This window comes from Eleginops maclovinus, chromosome 14, assembly GCF_036324505.1.
Source record: "Eleginops maclovinus isolate JMC-PN-2008 ecotype Puerto Natales chromosome 14, JC_Emac_rtc_rv5, whole genome shotgun sequence".
Taxonomy (NCBI): Eukaryota; Metazoa; Chordata; class Actinopteri; order Perciformes; family Eleginopidae; genus Eleginops; species Eleginops maclovinus.
The window spans coordinates 13,927,871-13,950,522 of record NC_086362.1 but is presented as its reverse complement, the minus strand read 5'-3'; the positions used below and the strand labels follow the sequence as shown (position 1 = coordinate 13,950,522).

Here is a 22,652-nt window from a genome sequence, read left to right as displayed (position 1 = left end):
TCTCCTTTTATGCTATATTTGAACAATATATTGTAGGGCAATATCTATACAAACCATGTCTGTGAAGTGTTGTGCTCAAACCAAACAGATCCCCCCATTGTAGCATCCCTCATCCCCCTCTATTTCAGCCCTGTTCCTGAAGTGCTGATTCTGTGACTGTAGCTTTAAAGCTGAGCTGAAGCTGGCCACGCCCGTTTGGAGCGTCACGCAGCTCTCTGTCTGAAGAGAGAAGTTTCTAACAGAGTAACTCAGCTAAACTCTGCCGTGGTTAAACCCCATATTCTGTTCCAAACCACATCCAGCATTATTTCTGAAACACGTCTCAGTGTTCACCACTAGAACAGAGACATTATATGTATTATATAAACAACAACTCTAAGTCCCTCCTGCAGACATCCTGCTGAACACACACACACACACACACACACACACACACACACACACACACACACACACACACACACACACACACACACACACACACACACACACACACACACACACACACACACACACAGAGGTGCTGGGGAAGGGGATTCAGCTCGCGACTGTATATGGGGGACGATAGGTTGAGATGTGTCACCCAGGGGGCGGGACGTTGCCAGGAGTTCAATCTAAAGCCAGCCCACATTTACGATGTGACATCATATCTGAAGCAAATCTGGATCAGCTCGTTTGTACCCCCGTTTTTAGAGATGTGGTTAAGGAGGAAAAGAGAGAGGGTTGTATTTTTTCTGAGACTTTGTGAGTCTCCTTACACACCGGGTACACATATTCTGTATATATATATATAAAAGACATCAAAAAGTGCATTTTGCATAATAGGGACCTTTAAATTCCAAGGTGTTATTTTTCAGTCTTCAACGATATGGTTTTGGAAGTCAAATTGTTACCAAAGATCACTCCTAGATATACTAGTTAAACATGAACAGAACACACACACACACTTCCTGCGCAGGAGATTTGACAGCCTCCTGTCACTGAGGCCTCATGGGAGATCAGATATGGCTTGATCACCTCCTCTACTCCATCTGTTTCAGTAGCGCTGTGTGCTCTCTCTTCACTCTCTGTGTTCTCACGTTGCACACAAACCCATAAAGACACACGGATACAGGATACACACTGAGCCAGGAGCAGCGCCTCACACAGGGAGATATACCTCAGAGAACAGATTCAAAGATCCGTCTGTTCACTCATATACTAAACTACTCATTTACACACACGCTTTCCCTACTATGGCATGTCCAATATTCAAGGAGCTGTAAATAACACCTTAAAGTACATTTACTCATACTGAAATGTAGTGGTGGAAAGTATTGAGTATGATTTTTCAGGTACTTAACCTAAGTATTTTTATTTTACTTTGCCTTTCTTCTCCACTACATTTTGGAAGCCAATATTTCACTTTAACTCCACTACATTTATTTAACAAAATTAGTTACTAGTTACTTTAAAGATTCAGAATATTAGCTGGTACGAAAAATTATTGGCAAATAAATTCACATTGACATATACACCCAAAAATCAAATATAAATATTTAGAGATATTCTGGATTAAACCCTTAAATGGTTTCTGTATTCTGGGGGATGCAGTGATTTACGGGCTGTGTCCATGTGTAATATGGGTATAATAACAGTGTAATATGGGTAGAATTAATAAACAAAAGAGATGAGAGGACAGAAGAGGCGAAGGGGGAATCTACCCATCAGGATGTCAGTGGTTCGATCCTCAGTTTCTGCAGTCTGCGTGTCCAAGTGTCCTTGGGGAGATAAGATTCTTAGCCATAAAATTGCTCCCATAGGCATACATACATGTATATACTGTAGATACACATTTGCTGCTGCACCTCAACTTGATTTGGCGTTGCACAGAGCATCTCTCTGGCTCTTGTCCATGGCCTCATGGAAACACACTGAAGCTTCTTCCAGCTGCATCCACAATGTCCACATACCGTACCACCATGATTTCAACATGAGGGCACGGAGAGCACAACTTCTTTATGTTCAGTTGGTATGAAAATTAATTGATTCTGGAGAGATTTATCACCCAGCAACAACATCAAGCCCCCACTCCAGATGCAGAAATGAGCATCTGTGGTTCATCATCATTTCCAGACAATGTTCTCTCTTTCCTGCCGTCTCACTCTGTGTTTGGTCTGTCACTTTGTTCCCCTTCAGGGTGACCGGCGGAGAGTTGTTTGAGGACATAGTTGCCAGGGAGTACTACAGCGAAGCCGACGCCAGGTCTGAGTCTGTCTTTTGATATTTCTGAATGAATTTTAGAAATGTGGTGGGAAACCCATTTAGTCTGTTTTGGCACCAAAGGCATATTCAAGGAGATATGCTCTATATAGCCATTAATAAAAGGATATCCATGCAAATATTCAAATAGCATATGACATACCCATTGGATTTTAAACTTGCTCTTTATGCAGGATACAAATATTTTTGGCCTTCGATATGCCTTTGAGAGCCAAAAACTGTCTTTATACATTTCAAGTCTTACCTTTTGTCTTTTGATTATGGATCTATTCTTCCTAAGTTCTCCTCCTATGACAAATCCTCTCAAAAAAGAACACTGTCTGTCTGTCTGTCTCTCTTCAGTAAAGCAGCTCCGCAGCGTTTCCTTTAGGGCAGCAGGCTGTTGGAATAGAAGCAGTTTTTGTAGAAATAAAATGATTAATTTCAACCTCTTTTATAATCAGAATTCTGCTTTGGCAACACATGGCACAATGGGGAAATGTAAAGCATCACAGCAGTGACAAGCAGGTAAAAAAGGCAGACCATAATAAAGAGCAGCTAACAGGTTCAATATAGAGAAGAACACACACATTGGTAATAAAATAAAATAAGACAAATCTCATACATGGCTATAAATGAGTTGCAGCATTTAAAAGGCTGAGGTTTTGAGATATTATAATAATCGCACAGGTAGCCCCGTAGATTTGGCCAGAAAGTGTAGATATTGCACAAGAGCATAAACATCTAACTGCCAGCAGTAACTCTCGTACTCCGACAAAATAAATGAGTATGGGGGGGCTGTCGCAGGCCTGTAGGAACCCAGCTCAGTCTTTAATTGGACCCGCATGAAATGAGTGGATACCGAGCTGCCTGTGTTCTTGAGCGCTCTCGCTGCGCGCGGCCAGTCTTCCACAGGCTGCTAGCTTGATAGCCGTCGGATCATGTTAGCGGCTTTACATGTGAATAAGACCCTGAGATAGCCCGATAGATTCTGTCAGCTTTGTTGGACACAAAACAAAGAAAGCTTCAAATGAGAGCATCTGGATTCTGTTTTGTTGTGGATTTTATTGCTTAGTAAAATATTAAGTTAAAGATGACATCTGAAGTAGCTCAATAGATAAACACAATGTGCATGCATACTATGTATTTCCATTACTTGTCTACTTAAATTGCTTAAAGAAACAGTTCAACAATGTGCTTTCTTTTAAAGAGTGACATGTGAAGTTCTGAATCATTTTATGTAGGCTACATAGTGATGTGGTTAGCCTAGCTCAGCATCAAGACTGGAAAGACGTCGGGGAAACAGCGAGCTGGCTTATTATAGAGTTTAAACATTCAGAAACCAACACCTGAAACTCTCGTTAACCAGTCATTTTTACATTTCTGTTATTGTCGGAACGTTTCTTCTGAATTAGCAGAATGTTTGACTCTGGAGGTTCTGGAATGTCATCTAACTTTTGAAAAGAAAGCAAAAATGTTATAATGTTGAACTATTCCTTTAAAGTGTTTCCTTTGTCAATCAGTTGTTGTTATTGTGTGTGTTTGGATTGTTCTGTCAGCCTGTTCCTTTGTTTCCTGACATTTTCCTGTTCTCCCTCTTCCTCTCCTTTTTGCTTCTGGCCTGGTCTCTCTCTCCTCCACAGTCACTGCATACAGCAGATTCTAGAAAGTGTAAATCACTGCCACACAAATGGCATAGTGCACAGGGACCTTAAGGTTAGTAAGTGACCACAGCTAAGAGAAAGGGCCCGCCCTGCTGCGGCACGTTGCCTTGCTCCTCCACTGCCTGATCAATCAACCAATTAACCTCTCACTGAGTGCCGCCTCCTCCAAACCCACCCCCCCTCCGCTAGTCACCCTCACGCACTCAAAATCCACCCGCTGTAGGGCATTGTGGGCAGGTTGGCTGGAGAGGAGGCGGTATGCCAGGGCACGAAGTGCATGTAGCATCTGTCAACACCACGCTCTGACACACCCACTGAGAGGCTTCCCCTGGGGGAGGAGGAGGAGGGAGGGGGGGCTGACACCAGCATACATTTGTGACAATTTGTATTCCAAATTTAGACATTTTGAAATTGTGATTCAAGAAGGTTTCACATGTTCTTATAGTATTAATGGATTACATAGGATAACTTTAGAAGTATTTGTATAAAGCGTAATAAAAAACATACAGAGCTTAGTTATCATGGAGCTGTAAAGAGAAACATATGTATGTGTTCACAAATAACCAATGTCTGTTTCATAGAACGAATGAACTGAACACAATGGCATCCCAAACGTTTCAGTCCTTTCCAACTTGCTGTTCTGACAGACTGAGGGAGAAATGCTGACAAAGTCTATAGAACTTCTGACTTATCAGACCTAGTAGCAAAGTCACACACCCGTGTCCTCCTCATCGGTCTCTCAGGCTCAGCCTCCAGTCGGCCGGGGGCTAACACCACTTCTGTTTTGAGACTCGGGAGAACTGGCCGTGTTGTCACAGCAGTAGACTTTAAATTCCAGCTGTGTTTTTATTTTTCTGGGCCGTGCAGCAGACATCCATTGGTGACCTTGGCAACACACACAAAAACCCTAAAAGTAATGCTCCAGTTTGACAAATTGCCCCTCATTACGGCCGCTGGGTGGGTTAGTTTCCACATTGCTGCACAGTGTCCCCGCTAACATGGCCAGGGGCCCCGAGTGTCAAAGCGCCTCACAGCCACACACAGAGAGGTCGCTGTCACTAACCCATGGCCCACTGGTGTTTGCATGCAGTCATTGCATTCAGCAGATCCTAGAGGCTGTGCTCCACTGCCACCAGATGGGCGTGGTCCACCGCGACCTCAAGGTAAGTGAAGTCACCATGAAGATCAATCAAATGATTCTATCCTGCGGCCTCACACTCCAACAGGGCCGACCTCTCTTTCGTATTCTTCCCTCCATGTTTGATTCTTCTTCTCACGTTACCTCTGCACAACACCTCTTCCACGGTCATGTTTCTATTTAATATCAACTCTCACGCTGCAGACTGCAGGACGTGAAAGGCCTGAAAATCAGACTGCAGTCCTCCAGGCGCCCTTCAGCTATAAGCAGCAGAGCAGAATAACACTCTGTTCTTTAGAATGATTTCAAGTAAAAGTTATATTTAGATTTAGTTAGAATGACACAGTAATCCTAATTATAATGATTAGTAATGCAAGAATTATGTATAAAATATGGCAGAAAATGCTTTGATGTTCATTAAAAAAATGCCCCAAAATGGATTTAAATAGGATAATTATAGTCAATCTTCCAAAGGTTATTTCTGGCAATAACAGATTGATTTTAGATTAGACGTATTGTTTCCAGGGGGAAATTTGTTTTCACAGCACTGTAAATTAGTTTAATAATCTGTCATGTTATTGTGAGAATATTTCAGGAAAACTGACTGTTGATGATGGGATTGTATGAAGAATTTGGTTCAGATGTTCCTTATTTACTCAGGTTTGTCTTAACCAATGCAAAGTTAAGCAGAATCTGTCAGGGCCAGCTGTTCTCATGTTACATGCGGAGTGGCATCCCATAATATGTCTAGTTATTTCCTGTCACACAGGTTGAATAAAGGCTGCTAATTGTGTACCATGTTATAACAACATGGAGAACAATCACCTCTTCTCAGCTTCTGTTTGTGATGCTGACCGAGCAGGGAGAGCTCTTTCATGCAGATCCGTAATTATGGCTAAGAAAAAGAGGATTGATGTTGGTCATGTTAGATGGAACACTGCAACACCTGTCTGATGTTACAGACATGTGTTACAGACATGTGTTACAGACATGTGTTTAAGGGCAGTGTGGAGTTCCTAGTGGAGCTCTCATGACCCGGAGGCTGGGATGTTTGATTTTTAACTGATTTGCAAGATATTTTTCTAATTTACGTCGTGTTTAAGGTGTGATGCCACTCGGAAATTACTATCTTTTAATATTTGCATTCATTTATTCATATTGAGGGAGTTCTAGGTTTTATCAAGTCATTTTGAGGACAGAAAGGTTATCTTTTAAAAAATACAAATGATTCCCTTTTTAGAAAATCATGTATCTCTGCTTTCTAGTCAATTAAAACTGTAGTAAAATTAAGATGTACTGAACCACTGTCTTTTCAAACAGCTGAGAGTATAGATCATATAGGGTCATGGTCGCTCACTGAAGTTGACTATTGGATGTATTTAATTGAGGTTAAATGTCTCATCTTTGGATGATGACTGACATTTTATCCACAGTGGTCCCTTTTCTCCGGCTGGGTTTCCTCCTCTAGTTTTCTCCCAAAGCTCTGATTTGCTAATCAAATGAAGCAGGTGTATCTGAGGGCAGGTTTGGAAGCGGCAATAGTATCCTCAGGTTTTGCATTCGCTGACTGCACTCTGATTGGCTGTTGCCAGGCAGCTGCCACGGCTCACTGCAGAAACACAAAGACAAACAAATAGAAGCAAAACAAATAAGCAAGCTGCAGAGCATGGCTCCACAGCACCGCTGGCCACATTGTGCACGTATTCAAGGGGTTTAATTACTCAGGATAGTTATTTTGGAAAGTACAACTCTCTCTCTCTCACACACACACACACACACACACACACACACACACACACACACACACACACACACACACACACACACATTGAATAGCCAAGACGCATGTATTAATTGCATGCTGTCAGCCGGTGACATGACTTTTTGTGGAGCAGACGTGGCTTTTTGAGGCCTTGTTTTTCCCGACTCCTACATTACCCACAATGCAACTCACCTGCTGAAAGTTCAGTGAGAGGTGAAATGTAATACATTTCAACTTTATTGTCCTAGGCTCACAGAAACATAAAGCAGCGCCAGAACCTGTTTGGTGTAAAATCCAAACCAGTTTGAACCCAGCATCAAAAAGATTGAGAGAGAGACACAGGGAGTTTAGCATTCGCCCCAACACCTAGAACGAAAAAAAGGCCCCTTTTACCAGAACCTGATTCTGTGTTAACACGAGAGGAACAATGCTTGGTCCTGTTTCTTCTCCGTATATTCATAACCTCCCTCTGTGCTATTTCCCCTCTCATTTTTTTCACACCAAAGCTGAGGTCAGGATATCCAGCTCTGTCCTTTCCAGATAACACTGCTGTCTTGACACAGATCTCAGCCTTTATGTTGCAACCACGTTCCACTGTCTATCTTTCAGACTCCTGGTGATCCAGTCAGTCCTCTGTTCAGCATTCTGCTTAGCACATCAAACTAGCATGACAAACTACTTTCACTGGGCTCTTGGCATATTTCCCATCATGTTAGTTCACATGGTGTAACTGTCTGAGGTCGCCGCTCACTTCCACGCTCAGATCATTTCTTACTTCGACTGCTCCTGGGAGGACTGCCAGCACAGTGAATCCTCTTCAACAGAAAATGCAGCAACAAATCAACACAGAAAATATGTCTGTCCATTTCTGATTGTCGATGTCCCGTCTCGCGGCTTCTATTAGGTTTCTGAACCATCCCTATAGAAGAAAGGCCAAGTAGTGTACTGTCAATATCAATCTGAAATCTTTCTCTGTAAGGCGACGCGTGGTGGAGTGACTCCTTTTGATAGGAATGTTTTTTTGTTCACATTGTACTGAAAAAGGAATTCATGCAATGTATGATCGATGAAGACGCTGAGAAGTCTATCCTTTGGGAGAACCTGAATAAATAAATGGAAAAACATGACAAAAGCTGATGGGCTTACTTGGTTTGCTGGGTATAGAAAGGTTGTACATTATATAAAACATCAAACTGATCTGAACCCTATAGTGATCATACATGCAGAAACTTGGGCATGCACGTGTGTGAGTGTGTTTTCCCAAAGTGAAGTACTAAAAAGACTCAGTAACGGGGCTTGTAGGGGATCTGGCCCACACCCCGAACATCGCATTAGTGAAATGCTTTCCGAGTAATATATATCCAACTTTATGTTAGTTGGACTGGGTTTGGGAGTGGGGTCATTAGGTAAAGGGAACGTAATGTTAACAGGTTTGGTGATTTATAAGAAAACAACGCATTGACAAATCCAGTATGAAAGCCAGCTGGGCCTCCCTCATATGATTTAATAACGAGTTATTATCTTGAAGCAGCTAATAAAAAACAGTCCTGATACCGTAAAGGACATTTGCAGCACAGGTGTATTACATTCGGGTTGGTGAGTAACTTTCTAAACCCCGTTAACTTCACATCACTATTTCTGAGATCTGGAAACACAAAGACATGGCTACAACAAAACCCACCAGGTCTATCTAAACCGAGTCAACATGATAATTGTAAACAAGCCAACAGATAATTTAAACACTGATATTTGGTCTGTGTAAGTCTGTCTAACCTGAGGAGTTGTTGAAACGCTGTCTGACTTCTTTACTCAGCACGTTTTTGTGTTTCCAGCTCTGGAAGTGTGACCTGCTGATTCAAAGGAGGGTTGGTCTTGGGTAACATATGGTGCGGATCATTGGCAATGACAGCATCATGTTTAACCAGAATCCTCCCTCTTTCCTTTTCCTATTATGCCTTCTTCCTTCCCTTCACCTGAAAGCACCATGCAGCATTCACATATGCTCTCCTAACTGCTCCAGCACTCTGAGCTTTGACAATTAATTCAATTGATTTTATGATTTTGATTGCCATATGTCATGCCTTCTGGAATTAAAATGTCAAACCGTTTTACAAAGTCTGTTTAGGCTGTGAATATAGAGTGGTGTACGCAATCATTCATTCTGGGCCTTTCTGATTCAGATCGAGTGTGAAATATGTAGGGACAGGAATATTAATCCAGGATGATTTGGTCATTAACAAACAAAGAGGACGATTCAGAGGGAGAGTTAGTGATGTCACAGCTGAGGAATCACATCATATCATACTTTCTGAATAGCTCATAGATAACCGTTCACTAGCTAAAAGGTTTGGGACTTTCCCATCTGTGTTAAGGTTTAGGCAACAAAAGCACTATTTAGGTAAGGGGAGATCTTCAGATTAGATATTCAGATTTCAGTATTTTAAATGTCTTAAACAAGAGCTTTAAGATGCCTAAACATTCAAATGAATGCTGTATTTGCTAATGGCGAGTGTTTAATGGGAAACAATCACTCCACACACGCTCACAAAGCTTACATACACACTTAGACACACACATTTGCCTTCCCAACAGATAAATAAAAGTAATAACAAAGAAAGATAAAAAGAAGTGGCATATTAAATCACTTTTACAGTGTTTTTATAATGCACTTCTTTTTACCACTTTGTTATGTCTATCTTTTTATGCTGTGTGTGTGTGTTGTGTGTGTGTGTGTGTGTGTGTGTGTGTGTGTGTGTGTGTGTGTGTGTGTGTGTGTGTGTGTGTGTGTGTGTGTGTGTGTGTGTGTGTGTGTGTGTGTGTGTGTGTGTGTGTGTGTGTGCCACAGCTGTGGAAATTGATAGACATAATTCGATAAATAAAACAATTAAAGTAATACAAAGAAAGATAAAAAGTGGCATATCAATGAAACTAAACACTAAGTGGCAAATCCAGCTGCTTTCTTTATTGATTTGCTGCTTTTATTTATGATTATGGCACTGTGTAATGTGTCTGAATGGCAGGGGGCGGTGGAAACTCCTCTAAATAGCCTAATCACTTGTGTAACAAAAAGATGATTTATTTAGTTCTTTTATTTCAAAGTTCAGATCTTAGAACAAGAAGAAGTGAAAGTCTTGTCAACCTCACCTGTTTGGAGGACAATCATTTACTGATGGATTTTACCTCCGGTGACATTATTTATCTACTCTCTAGTTCGTATGACATCAACAACTTCTTACCTTTTTTTTGAGGAGCCCTTTGATACTTTAGTTGACAAAAGTTCAGCCGTCCTGAACTCAACAACACATTGCTTTACTAAAAAGTAAACTGAAGCTGTTTCCCCATGTCACAGTGTAAGTTGTACAGTTTGTGAGAGTGAAACAGTAGTATAATGAAATAAGGGAGGGTCCCCTCAGTGGAGCCGAGTCGACCACTGTTTTTAATATAACTGGTGAATGGTTCCACAATAACAGCAGCAGCCTGTTTTCTTCCCCTTACAGCTCAGTCACTCTGAATCCTTTCAAACCGCTTGGCTTCATCAGAGAACACGCTTTAAATGTCACAGAACACATTATTCCTCCTCTCCAGCCCTCTGCTGGAGCTGCTGGGGTCTGGCATGAGTCACTGTCCGCCTCCCTGCCCCGCTCCGGCTCCACCAGCAGGGCTCACACGCCCAACTGGACTGCAGCCGCCAGTGTCTTGTTGAATGATATCCATCCGTGCTGGGGTCAGCCGTACCCCCCTGACTCACTTCTGCCCAATTACATCTGAGCCGTGTGCAGAGCTGCTCTGACGGACCGTCCCCCGTAGACCAATGGACCTCTGTACAGCCGGCCTCTACAGAAAGTAGACCTCACTGTGTGGCGGAAAGTAGACCTCACTGTGTGGCTTCCCTTATTAACGCTGTTTCTCTAGATACCCTCCCTGTTGCTTAGAAGCCTGTAATACCAAAGTACAATATTTACCTACAAATTGAAGTGTAGAAGGAGTAGAAGTATGAAGTAGCACTAAATATGAAGAAAAGAAAAGTAAAACTACACCTAAACCCTACTGAAGTGCAATACTTGAGTAAATGTGCTTCAGTACTTTAAAGCAGTCATGTTTAGTCTGTTATACAATGATACGTCTTGTGTGAGTAACTGAAAGTGTGTTTCTGTGTCTAAAGCCAGAGAATCTTCTGTTAGCCAGCAAGCTGAAGGGGGCCGCGGTGAAGCTGGCAGACTTCGGCCTGGCTATAGAGGTGCAGGGGGACCAGCAAGCATGGTTCGGTGAGTACTCACTGTTTCCTAAATGACTTTTTCCTGAATGTTAATGAAGACCTTCATTATTTTTGCACGGTTGTCACTTTTTTTATTTGCAGGCATAATAATCCTGAGCTGGGCTACATTTGTTCCACATACATGTGTAGCGCTGTAAGCGATAACTGTAGGCATAGTTCTGTTGTTGTGATCCAATATTTATTATTCATAGTATTAGTATCTAAAATAGTAAAAGTGAAACATTTAGAGTTTCTGCTTGTAGGGCAGTTTATTTTGATGAAAGTAAAATCTGTGGTGATTCTGATGGGATATTCAAGCTTTGTCATGTTTGATCACGTAGAGCCAAAAATCACACTTGATTCATTTAGAAACAATATTTAAGATTTGTTTTAAATAATTATATTTGTTACAGGATGAGTTGGGGGGAATTAGATTACAATCAAGATTTCACGACACCAAGAAATGAATTAGCAACAACAGTTACTAATATGAGATGTAATGCATTTTAAGCATTGATCAGAAGAGCTGCTATCAAATTCACGGAGAAATAATAAATATCCCAACTAATGGTTTTTTTTTGTATAGGATTATAAACCAGGCTGTTTGTTTGGTAGTAGATTTAAAACTTTGGTTGAAGAAAATATAACATTTGCGAGGTATATATTATATAATATTCACACAGTAATCGTATCATTCTCTTCCAAAAATACAAATCACAATGCCTGTAAAATAATTTATCGTAATTATGTTTTTAAATATTGGATGATGTTACTTCCCATATCCAAGCCCCTTTAAAAATGAATTGCGTCCTTGGGGTTTGTTGCTGATTCTATAATCCAATTTTAGACTCCTCTAAAAGTTTAATTTCCTCTCACATGACAACGGAACATTAGTGCACTGTCTCTCTGAGCTGATGAAGAAAAGAAAAACATTTGTCCTGGTTTGGTTTTTCTTTAAACTGCCAAAACTAAATCAATATCTTCATGTGCCGTCCTACAATTAAAGTATGTGTGCCGGTCCAGAGAGACCAAGTGTGCTATTGCTCTGGGCTGTGGATTGAATATCTGTCAGTTCTACTTCTTCTGCCTATTCCCTGCAGAGTAGAGACATAATTGTTCTGCTCCCCCAGCTCCAGCTTCCATCTGGAACCAGTTCACATTGTGTTCTTACTTTAGTTCTGCTCCATCTCTGCTTCTACTTTGAGGCTTTTTTAAAAGTAGGCTGAATCTGGATGATCATAAGCCAAACGATGTTTTTCTTCGGAGCTTGTTAACCTCAGCTTATAAACTTTATGGGACCACTGATCCTTAGCTACTGAAACCAGTGTGTCAACCACCCCGGGACACACAGCAGCAGGGGACTGCCGTGTCAGACCAAACTAATTAAGATGTCTGGCATTGGTCCAAGCCTTTATTAAAATACAAGGCTTGATCTTACGGTGTCTTTATGTGTGTTTGTGTTACAGGGTTTGCTGGTACACCAGGCTACCTGTCTCCAGAGGTGCTGAGGAAAGATCCGTACGGCAAGCCAGTGGACATGTGGGCCTGCGGTAAGACTTTGTTCTTATTTAAGGGCCTTATTATACTCTGGGCTCTGGTTTCAGACAGAGGGTGAAAAGAGGTGCTGCAGCACAGGCAGGATGAGAAAGATAAAGAGCTTTTTGAACAGTAGAGCATTGAGACATGTCACAGGAGAAACATTAAATATAAGTATGAGCCTGAAAAGGAGCAGAATAGGGCCCCGTCAACTGTTGGAGTGTTAAATCTGGAAGCCTCATTCAGCAGGTGCTTGACATTTCAATAATTGCACAAAAAAACCCACCATGGCATGAGACAGTCTTTGAGACAGAAACCTAACGAGGAGGATCTTACATGTGTGAGAAGTGGCTATGAGTGTCACAGGAATGTTATGTACAGTTTTGTTCTGAATGTTCATGATTATCTGTGATATAGCACGTCATGTCTCATTATTGTCTCGCTTTTAATAAAAAAACACTTTAATAAAGTTAATTTATGCTGTGTAACTAATTATCCAGCACTAACTATGGTTCCTTGCTTGAAGTGAATATATCTGCACTTTGCTTCTCGTTCAGAGTTTGATTCTCTCTGGTTTTGCACTTATAGTAAGTCGCTGTGGATAAAAGGATCAGCTAAATGAAACGTAACGTTATGTTATTGTTCCATAAATTAGAGAGTTGTAATATTTGTGATCAATAAAGAGATCAACAGAGCAACAGAAGAGAAACCCCCCCCCCCGATCCTGTGCTGCCTGTGCTGTATATGTAGTTTGTGTATCACAGAGTCCAGAGGGCTCTTACCTCTTGCATTAATCATTGCACACACACAGACACACACACACACACACAGACACACACACACACACACACACACACACACACACACACACACACACACACACACACACACACACACACACACACACACACACACACGCTTCACACACACGCTTCCCCCACACCTGTCCTGACTCACTGTCCACACACACAATGGCCGGTGTTGTGTTTGTGGTCAGCCTGTCTCATGGTCAAATACAGGCCCCTTTCATCTCTTCCTGGCAACCGTTACCCAATCAAAACCCCCCCCCTCCACATCTGGTGAGCACACTCACTCAGTGTGTGCGGCGCTACACTGTTCTTTATTCAGACATCATGTATATTTGTTTCATTTAATTCTGATAGCCCAGACAGCTCAAACATGTGTTGCTTTCAGAAAAACACTAGAAAAAACAGACAAACAAATAAAGAAGCAGGCTGCAGATAAACAAACACCAACTACAAATAGGAGCTCAAAATAGAGCAAACACATGTATTTTAATCACAGAAACACACTGGGAAATACCCAAAAGTGTTGTTAATGCAACCCCCACCCCCCGCTCTGCAGTGATGGGAATAACGGCGTTATAAATATATATAATTGACGCTGTTTTTCCCTCAGACTCTAAGCTGAGCGGCAAATATTTTTTTTACTGTTCTTCCTTGGTTAGTGGGCACGAGACAATCGCATAAATGAGGACGATTGGCTGAGCTAGAGCAAAATGTCATGGTAAGCGAATCAGTGGTAGAGTTTACACAAATTTGATGCTCATAGTCAGACACGGACACACAACGACACAAGTGAGTCAACGAGAAACAGCAATGGCGAGCCCAAATAATCCAAAAGTAGCCTTCTTTAAATGGAAGTATAGTCTTTACTTTCGCCTCAGAAGTTAAAGGAACGAGTGTAATCCTGAAATGCACATTAAGCCCTGGACAAAAGTGCCTCTCCACGTCGGTGTCAAGTAATTCAAACATACTCAAACATCTTTCAACGTTGCAAGCAACTGGAGCTTGATTTTACGGCCCCACCACACGTTTTGTCTCAGACCGAGCTAAACAAACTGATAGCCGGGTATGTTGTGGAGGACATGCTGCCATTATCTACGGTTGAGTCATTCTGGGCACTAGTTGCTAAAATACCGGTCAGAGGAGGGGTAGCCCTACCATGTAGAAAGACATTCACGAACTATATAGACGCCCAACATGCTGAAATGAATGAGATTGTCAATGGCCAGAGAAAGCCATGGAGATTTATTTCTAATGTATTTCTTATTTTATGGTGATATTTGGATGCCTTTGTTTCGCTATACAATGTACTTTTTAGTATTATTGAAAGTACAGTATATCTACCAGTTGTCTAAAGTTGTGTAACAGTTGTTTTCTTTCATTTGCACTACAAAGAGTGTATATATTAGTTATTTATTTTTGGTACAGTGCTTAACAAGCATAATTACATTTTGCCCAGTTGTGGCCTCTTGAAGGGCAATAAATATCAAAAGTTCCAAAACATCTATTGTGTTATTTTTATCGATCCACTATATAAACATAGTAATTATAATATCTACGATAATAAATGAAATTTGAGATTTGTGAATTTGTGTACATTGTTTCTGTAAATAATGTATTGTATTTAGTGTCCATCTTATGATAATATTCAGATGTATCATAAATAATTGAACTGCACATGTATTTTAAGTTCCGTTAAAGAGGGGTGAAGGTGGGGTCCAAATTCTTTCAAAATGTACTTGAAGGTAACGCAATAGTTACTTTCCACAGTAACTAGTTACTTTTATAATTTGTAACCGGGTAACTAATTTAGTTACTTTTTGGGAGAAGTAACAAGTAACTAATTACTTTTTTGAAGTAACATGCCCAACACTGGTTCTCTGTGCCACTCCTCTGTGTGTCTCACACTGTCTGCATGTCAACTGGAAATGATGTGGAATAGATTTGCCACCAAAGACAAGTAAGCACTCCTGATTTTGGCTCCTTACTGACAGATCCTGGCTGTTCTGTAGCTTTTTGAGATCAATCCTTCACATGCTTGAGTGAAAAAAGGAAGTGAAGGTGAACCACTCTTCCAGGATAATGATTACTCAGCTTATTTCATCTCCTGGCGTCATTTACATTTTCATCTTATGCTTCGTATTTTACTAGGACCCACTTTAAGTGAAGCACATACAGAAAACTGAAACTGAACCTCATTGGTATTTGTGTGTGTGTGTGTGTGTGTGTGTGTGTGTGTGTGTGTGTGTGTGTGTGTGTGTGTGTGTGTGTGTGTGTGTGTGTGTGTGTGTGTGTGTGTGTGTGTGTGTGTGTGTGTGTGTGTGTGTGTGTGTGTGTGTGTGTGTGTGTGTGTGTGTGTGTGTGTGTGTGTTTTTGTGCAGGTGTGATCCTCTACATCCTCCTGGTGGGATATCCTCCATTCTGGGATGAGGACCAGCACAGACTCTACCAACAGATTAAAGCTGGAGCTTATGATGTGAGTTTCATCCAGACACACACACACACACACACACACACACACACACACACACACACACACACACACACACACACACACACACACACACACACACACACACACACACACACACACACACACACACACACACACACACATTGAGTTAATTACTCAAAAGAAATGGCCACTTAGAGAGATATCACTTGAGATATTAAGCATATACAGTGGGGCAAAAAAGTATTTAGTCAGCCACCAATTGTGCAAGTTCTCCCATTTAAAAAGATGAGAGAGGCCTGTAATTTTTATCATAGGTATACCTCAACTATGAGAGACAGAATGAGAAAAAAAAATCCAGGAAATCACATTGTAGGATTTTTAATGAATTTATTTTCAAATGATTGTGGAAAATAAGTATTTGGTCAATAACAAAAGTTCATCTCAATACTTTGTTATATACCCTTTGTTGGCAATGACAGAGGTCAAACGCTTTCTGTAAGTCTTCACAAGGTTTTCACACACTGTTGCTGGTATTTTGGCCCATTCCTCCATGCAGATCTCCTCTAAAGCAGTGATGTTTTGGGGCTGTCGCTGGGCAACAGACTTTCAACTCCCTCCAAAGATTTTCTATGGGGTTGAGATCTGGAGACTGGCTACGCCACTCCAGGACCTTGAAATGCTTCTTAGGAAGCCACTCCTTCGTTGCCCTGGCGGTGTGTTTGGGATCATTGTCATGCTGAAAGACCCAGCCACGCTTCATCTTCAGTGCCCTTGCTGATGGAAGGAGGTTTTCACTCAAAATCTCACGATATATGGCCCCATTCATTCTTTCTTTTACACGGATCAGTCGTCCTGGTCCCTTTGCAGAAAAACAGCCCCAAAGCATGATGTTTCCACCCCCACGCTTCACAGTGTATGGTGTTCTTTGGATGCAACTCTGCATTCTTTCTCCTCCAAACACGACGAGTTGAGTTTTTACCAAAAAGTTCTATTTTGGTTTCATCTGACCATATGACATTCTCCGAACCCTCTTCTGGATCATCCAAATGCCCTCTAGCAAACTTCAGACGGGCCTGGACATGTACTGGCTTAAGTAGGGGGACACGTCTGGAACTGCAGGATTTAAGTCCCTGGCGGCGTAGTGTGTTACTGATGGTAGCCTCTGTTACTTTGGTCCCAGCTCTCTGCAGGTCATTCACTAGGTCCCCCCGTGTGGTTCTGGGATTCTTGCTCACCTTTCTTGTGATCATTTTGACCCCACGGGGTGAGATCTTGCGTGGAGCCCCAGATGGAGGGAGATTAGCAGTGGTCTTGTATGTCTTCCATTTTCTAATAATTGCTCCCACAGTTGATTTCTTCACACCAAGCTGCTTACCTATTGCAGATTCAGTTTTCCCAGCCTGGTGCAGGTCTACAATTTTGTGTCTGGTCTCCTTTGACAGCTCTTTGGTCTTGGCCATAGTGGAGTTTGGAGTATGACTGTTTGAGGTTGTGGACAGGTGTCTTTTATACTGATAACGAGTTCAAAAAGGTGCCATTAATACAGGTAACGAGTGGAGGACAGAGGAGCCTCTTAAAGAAGAAGTTACAGGTCTGTGAGAGCCAGAAACCTTGCTTGTTTGTAGGTGACCAAATACTTATTTTACAGAGGAATTTACCAATAAATTCATTAAAAATCCTACAATGTGATTTCCTGGATTTGTTTTTTCTCATTTTGTCTCTCATAGTTGAAGTGTACCTATGATAGAAATTACAGGCCTCTCTCATCTTTTTAAATGGGAGAACTTGCACAATTGGTGGCTGACTAAATACTTTTTTGCCCCACTGTAGATGATATTGACCCATAATTGTTTCAAAGGTTGTGTACCGTTGCATTCAAATGGAAAGGAACAACGCTCAGTTTGTCTGCCAGTTCTTTCATGCCGATCCACAACTGAAGCCGACTGTGAGCCGGCATACAGGATCAAAACAGTGCAGCTGTTTAATGTAAGAATGTTAGGAGGCTTGAATGTTTTATGAGGAAGAGCATGCATTCAACACTTTTACCAAGCCTCCAGGACACATGTGATTGCCCTCCTGTCGGGGTTTGATGCTAACTGCAGTGGGGGCTGGGCCATTCTAACCGGGCTGTGTGATGTCCTGCCTCCCTCAGTTCCCCTCTCCTGAGTGGGACACGGTGACTCCAGAGGCCAAAGACCTGATCAACAAGATGCTGACCATCAATCCCGCCAAGAGAGTGACGGCCACAGACGCTCTCAAACACCCCTGGATCTGCGTAGGTGTAACACACTCACACATTTCTTGGGTCAACACTAAAAGCATGTCTTTCCATCACACCTTATTCCATCACACACTGCCTCTGTCTCTCACAGCAACGCTCCACGGTGGCGTCCATGATGCACAGACAGGAGACGGTGGAGTGCCTGAAGAAGTTCAACGCTCGGAGGAAACTCAAGGTGAGTGCCAGCGGTCCGTTCAGCCCTCACTGCAAGCATGCTGCTTCAACAACAAGAACAAAAATGACGATACAAGTTGTTTTCACCTGTAATAAGGCTAAACATCTGCCAATAGAACAAGTTCACATTTGCTAGGTAAGCTTTCTTGAAGTAAGATGGGATTTTTAGATACATCAGATCTTGTAATTTGCTGGCATTCTGAACTATATTTACCAGGGTCAGGAAATGTTGTGTAACAAAATAAGCTACAATGCTCACAAGTGTTTTCTGATGTTAGTGGGGGATTTCCCATTAAAATGTAAAGAAACGTTTCAGCTGAGATCCAACTCAGATGTTTTCAAGAGCCTTTGACTTGCATTGTCTAAAAACAGGACCCTATATCTCTCTGCATGGTTACTTCCTCAGTTATTATGTCATAAATCAAGTGTGAAGACATATTCTGACTTGATATGACACAAATGTACATTTGGAGTTCTTGTAGAGCTTAAGCTGCCAAAAAGAAATCTGCTATATCCAGTTCTAGGCAAAGGAAAGGGTATTAATATAAATAAGCTTTCAACACGAGGCAATTGTAAGTGCTTTAGAAAAATAGAAGACATTAAGATCATTAAGAAATAGTGAAGCGGGAAACACATCATTAAAAAGAGAATAAAATAACCATAAAACAAGCTAATATATAAATACATGTTGCAGTGCAGTGTGGGATAAGAAGAGTTCAGTAAAAGCAGCGGCAAAAAGAAAAGTCTTCAGCCTGGATTTAAAAGGACCTGCAGGATTCTGGGAGTTTGGTCCAGATATTTAAAGCATAATAACTGAACTGCTCCAGGTTTAGTTCTGACTCTGGGGACATAGAGCTGACCACAAGACCTGAGGGTTCTGGATGGTTCATAATGTAGAGATCAGACTAAACCATTCAATGCTTCATAAACCAGCAGCAGAACTTTGAGATCAGTTCTCTGACGGACAGGAAGCCAAAGTACAGACCTCAGAACTGGACTGATGTGATCCACTCTCTGTGTTAGTGAGATATAGGCATACTTAAACATGATTTATAGTCACGAACCTTCAAGCCAATTGAAATATGAGTTCCTCTGCTGTCCGGTTCTCTCTACAGGGTGCTATCCTGACTACCATGCTGGCCACTCGCAACTTCTCAGGTAAGACTGACCCAGTGTGGACTCAGCCGGAATACTGCTCTGTTACATGTCACAGCTAGAGGTTTTTTCTGTACTCAGAGACTCATTAGGGCATGACTTGTTTTACTTTTTAGTAATTGACTAAGGTTGTATTTAGGTCTCCTTTAAATGCTGTCCTTCTGATGGCCTGCAGCCTGTCCCCCCTTTGTCCCTTAATACTGAAGCACACAGATCCATTCAGTGTTTCATTCAGTGTTTTTGTTTTTCTTCCCCCTCCCCTCGGTCGGTAACTCATGTGATAGGTAAGAGTTATTGTTGCTCTACTGTCTGAAAGATATTTCATGTCATTCAGTTACTAAACATGCATTTTCCACAAATGACTCTACTCACAGAAAACCCCTCACTGTCTTGGAGAATGCCCCCCACCCACCCGATCTGTTCTCTGTGCCACTCCCACACCTTTGTGTCTGCATGTTCACTGATAATATCTGGAATAGATTCCAGAGAAACACAGCCGATTCTAGCTAAACTGAATCATGACTTTAGTTAAATGTATGATGTCAACAGATTACACAATACAGCCTGATGTTAGTTCAAAGCAACAACATTAAGTTGAACTCAAATTCATTAGGTTCAATTTAATATTACTGCTTTGAACTAACCTAATAGAGATCTGTGTAATCTGTTTGACATTATACATTTAACTAAAGTTTTCAGTTTTTACAGTGTACTCACACATCCTGACTGTTTCTGAAGCATTTTGAGATGAAAGTGAAAAAGGAAAGACAAAGTGAAGGTGAAGCGCTCTGAGTGAGCTCATGCATGTTCCAGTTAATGTTCCTCTTGTGCTTCTTATTTGACTGGGACCCACTTTAGTCTTGCTAGTTATTTGCTAGCTTTGATGATCAGAGGGTGTGTTGATCTGACCGCTGATTTCCTTTCATTGTTATTTATTTCTCCACAGCAGCCAAGAGCCTGCTGAACAAAAAAGCAGATGGAGTCAAAGTAAGTTCAGCTTCCCTCTCACTTTCTACACTTTTCACAAAGCTACCTTTAGACACACACACACACACACACACACACACACACACACACACACACACACACACACACACACACACACACACACACACACACACACGGCAGTGCTGCTTCTCAGCTGTTGTTTGATAATATGTGTGTGACCTCAGACGACACTACTCCGGCACACACAGGAGCTAGAGTTTCCTCTGAGCTAATCTTTCCCAAGCCGGAGTGACACATTTCCCAATAATGCCCCCCCCCCCCTGCATTGTCAATCTGTGTGAGGAGGAGGATCTGCTGTCAGAGCAAGGAAACTGCTGGAAACTAATAACCCATGATTAAATTATGATTGGAGGCTTCATCTCTCTGTCATTCTCCATTTATCAATCACAGGATGGAAGTCCTCCCAGGACACCACCAAGTGTGTGTGTGTGTGTGTGTGTGTGTGTGTGTGTGTGTGTGTGTGTGTGTGTGTGTGTGTGTGTGTGTGTGTGTGTGTGTGTGTGTGTGTGTGTGTGTGTGTGTGTGTGTGTGTGTGTGTGTGTGTGTGTGTGTGTGTGTGTGTGTGTGTGTGTGTGTGTGTGTGTGTGTGTCCTACAGTGTTTCCAGCCTATCCCTCTCAATCTGTCATTTATTTTCCCCCTTGTTTAAGATGTAGATAAGCCAGACTCTCTCTGTTATTCATTCCCCATCATTTCCTGGAGGGTTTTTGGTCCCATCAACAGATACTTCACCCAAATCAAAATATAGGGATGTGGGGAATGTTAGTTTGGATGGAAAAGTTTTTGAAATTTTCCACCTGTGGCTCCTACCCCTCCTATGACCATAAAATGAGAGCAACCTTTCAGTCCCTGCAGGGACAATCAGCTGAGCTGAATGGAATTTTATTCGTGCTGAAAATTGAACATTTTTCCAATCATTCGGTTCTTTTAGATGATATACTGTCGACAATTGAAGTGTTTAGAGAATGTGTGCTCTAGTAAAAGCAATCCTTAATCGTCCAAAGAGAATCTGAATGCAGAATCTGCTGAACGTGACTTCAGGGCATGTTATCGGCACATCTATTGGCTCCCATGTGTTATAACACATCCACCTGTGTCTGTACGCTGCTATATGTTGTGTAAATAAGTGCAAAAATACTGGAGCTGCAAAGTTTTCGAGGGATTAAAAATAATTTGATTTTACATCTGTAAGCGTCTGAATCCCACTGCCTCATCCTGAGGTCTTTTCCTCTGCGATGTTCAGGCCCATTTCACATTTCCCTTCTAACGGAGCCTGCTGGAATGACTCATGTGTTTTCTTTCTGCCGACACGCTCCTGTTGGAGGCTCTCTTTGTCTTCTCAACGACTTTAATTACTTCACTTTATCTTTCCACATCAATCTTTATTCAAGACAAACTACAGGTTTAAAAATGTACTTTGAACATGTCCACAGCTGCTGTACGGTTTCACCATGCTAAAGACACTGGGTGGGACATCATACTTATACTCCACTACAATTCAAAGCGAAGTATTATACTTTTTACAAAGTATACTTTCTTATAAATGTAGATTTATTTACATACAAAACTTCTAAAGAACTTTGAAAAGATTTGTTGATGTTAAACTATACAAAGCGTATACCAACAATCAGTGGGTGGACAAAACAATCATTTGGCACCTATTGTACTAATTGATCAATACACTGTAATTATATTTCACAGTTTGAGCTTTATCAAATGTGCACCATTTCTGCTTTTCAATTACACTATTACTATTATGTATAGTTTTTTTTTCCTGCAATCAGTACTTGTACCCCTAATGTTTAAAGCAGATGTTCCTGATCATGCTTAAATACTTTTACTTAAGTACTATTGTTAATGCAATACTAATACTTTTACTTGTAATGGAGTATTTGCACATTGGAGTATTAGTAATTTAAGTACAGGATCTGATCTTTTTTGTTGCAGCAGCATAAAATAAAACAAGGCATTGCACATAATTAGAAATAAAAAAGTAAAAAATGATCAATTCTAAAAGATAAACATCTGCAAATAGCAATAGAAATAAACCAGCATTAGAGAGTAAATGCATACAGCTGACCATGAATATAAAGAATCTATAAACGATTGAAGGGCTAGTTTTCAGTTCACACAATATAAAGCAGGATATTATTTACATTAAGTGTACAAGGAATGGAA

General features: G+C 41.3%; 1 protein-coding gene across 20 annotated transcripts in view; it reads left to right on the top strand.

The window, feature by feature from the left end:
• The window catches only part of camk2d1 (calcium/calmodulin-dependent protein kinase (CaM kinase) II delta 1), an 84,492-nt gene that overhangs the window by 41,559 nt on the left and 20,281 nt on the right, over nt 1–22,652 (top strand). For 7 of the 20 annotated variants that reach the window (XM_063901219.1, XM_063901214.1, XM_063901208.1 and 4 more), the window contains exons 5-13: nt 2,179–2,244; nt 4,996–5,068; nt 10,968–11,070; nt 12,527–12,610; nt 15,784–15,878; nt 18,010–18,132; nt 18,230–18,313; nt 19,428–19,470; nt 20,417–20,454. In XM_063901219.1, the coding sequence (XP_063757289.1) occupies nt 2,179–2,244; nt 4,996–5,068; nt 10,968–11,070; nt 12,527–12,610; nt 15,784–15,878; nt 18,010–18,132; nt 18,230–18,313; nt 19,428–19,470; nt 20,417–20,454 (709 nt within the window). Of the gene's footprint in view, nt 1–2,178; nt 2,245–3,884; nt 3,958–4,995; nt 5,069–10,967; nt 11,071–12,526; nt 12,611–15,783; nt 15,879–18,009; nt 18,133–18,229; nt 18,314–19,427; nt 19,471–20,413; nt 20,455–22,652 lie in introns of all 20 variants that reach the window. The other 13 variants (XM_063901217.1, XM_063901212.1, XM_063901206.1 and 10 more) reach the window with 3 other exon arrangements.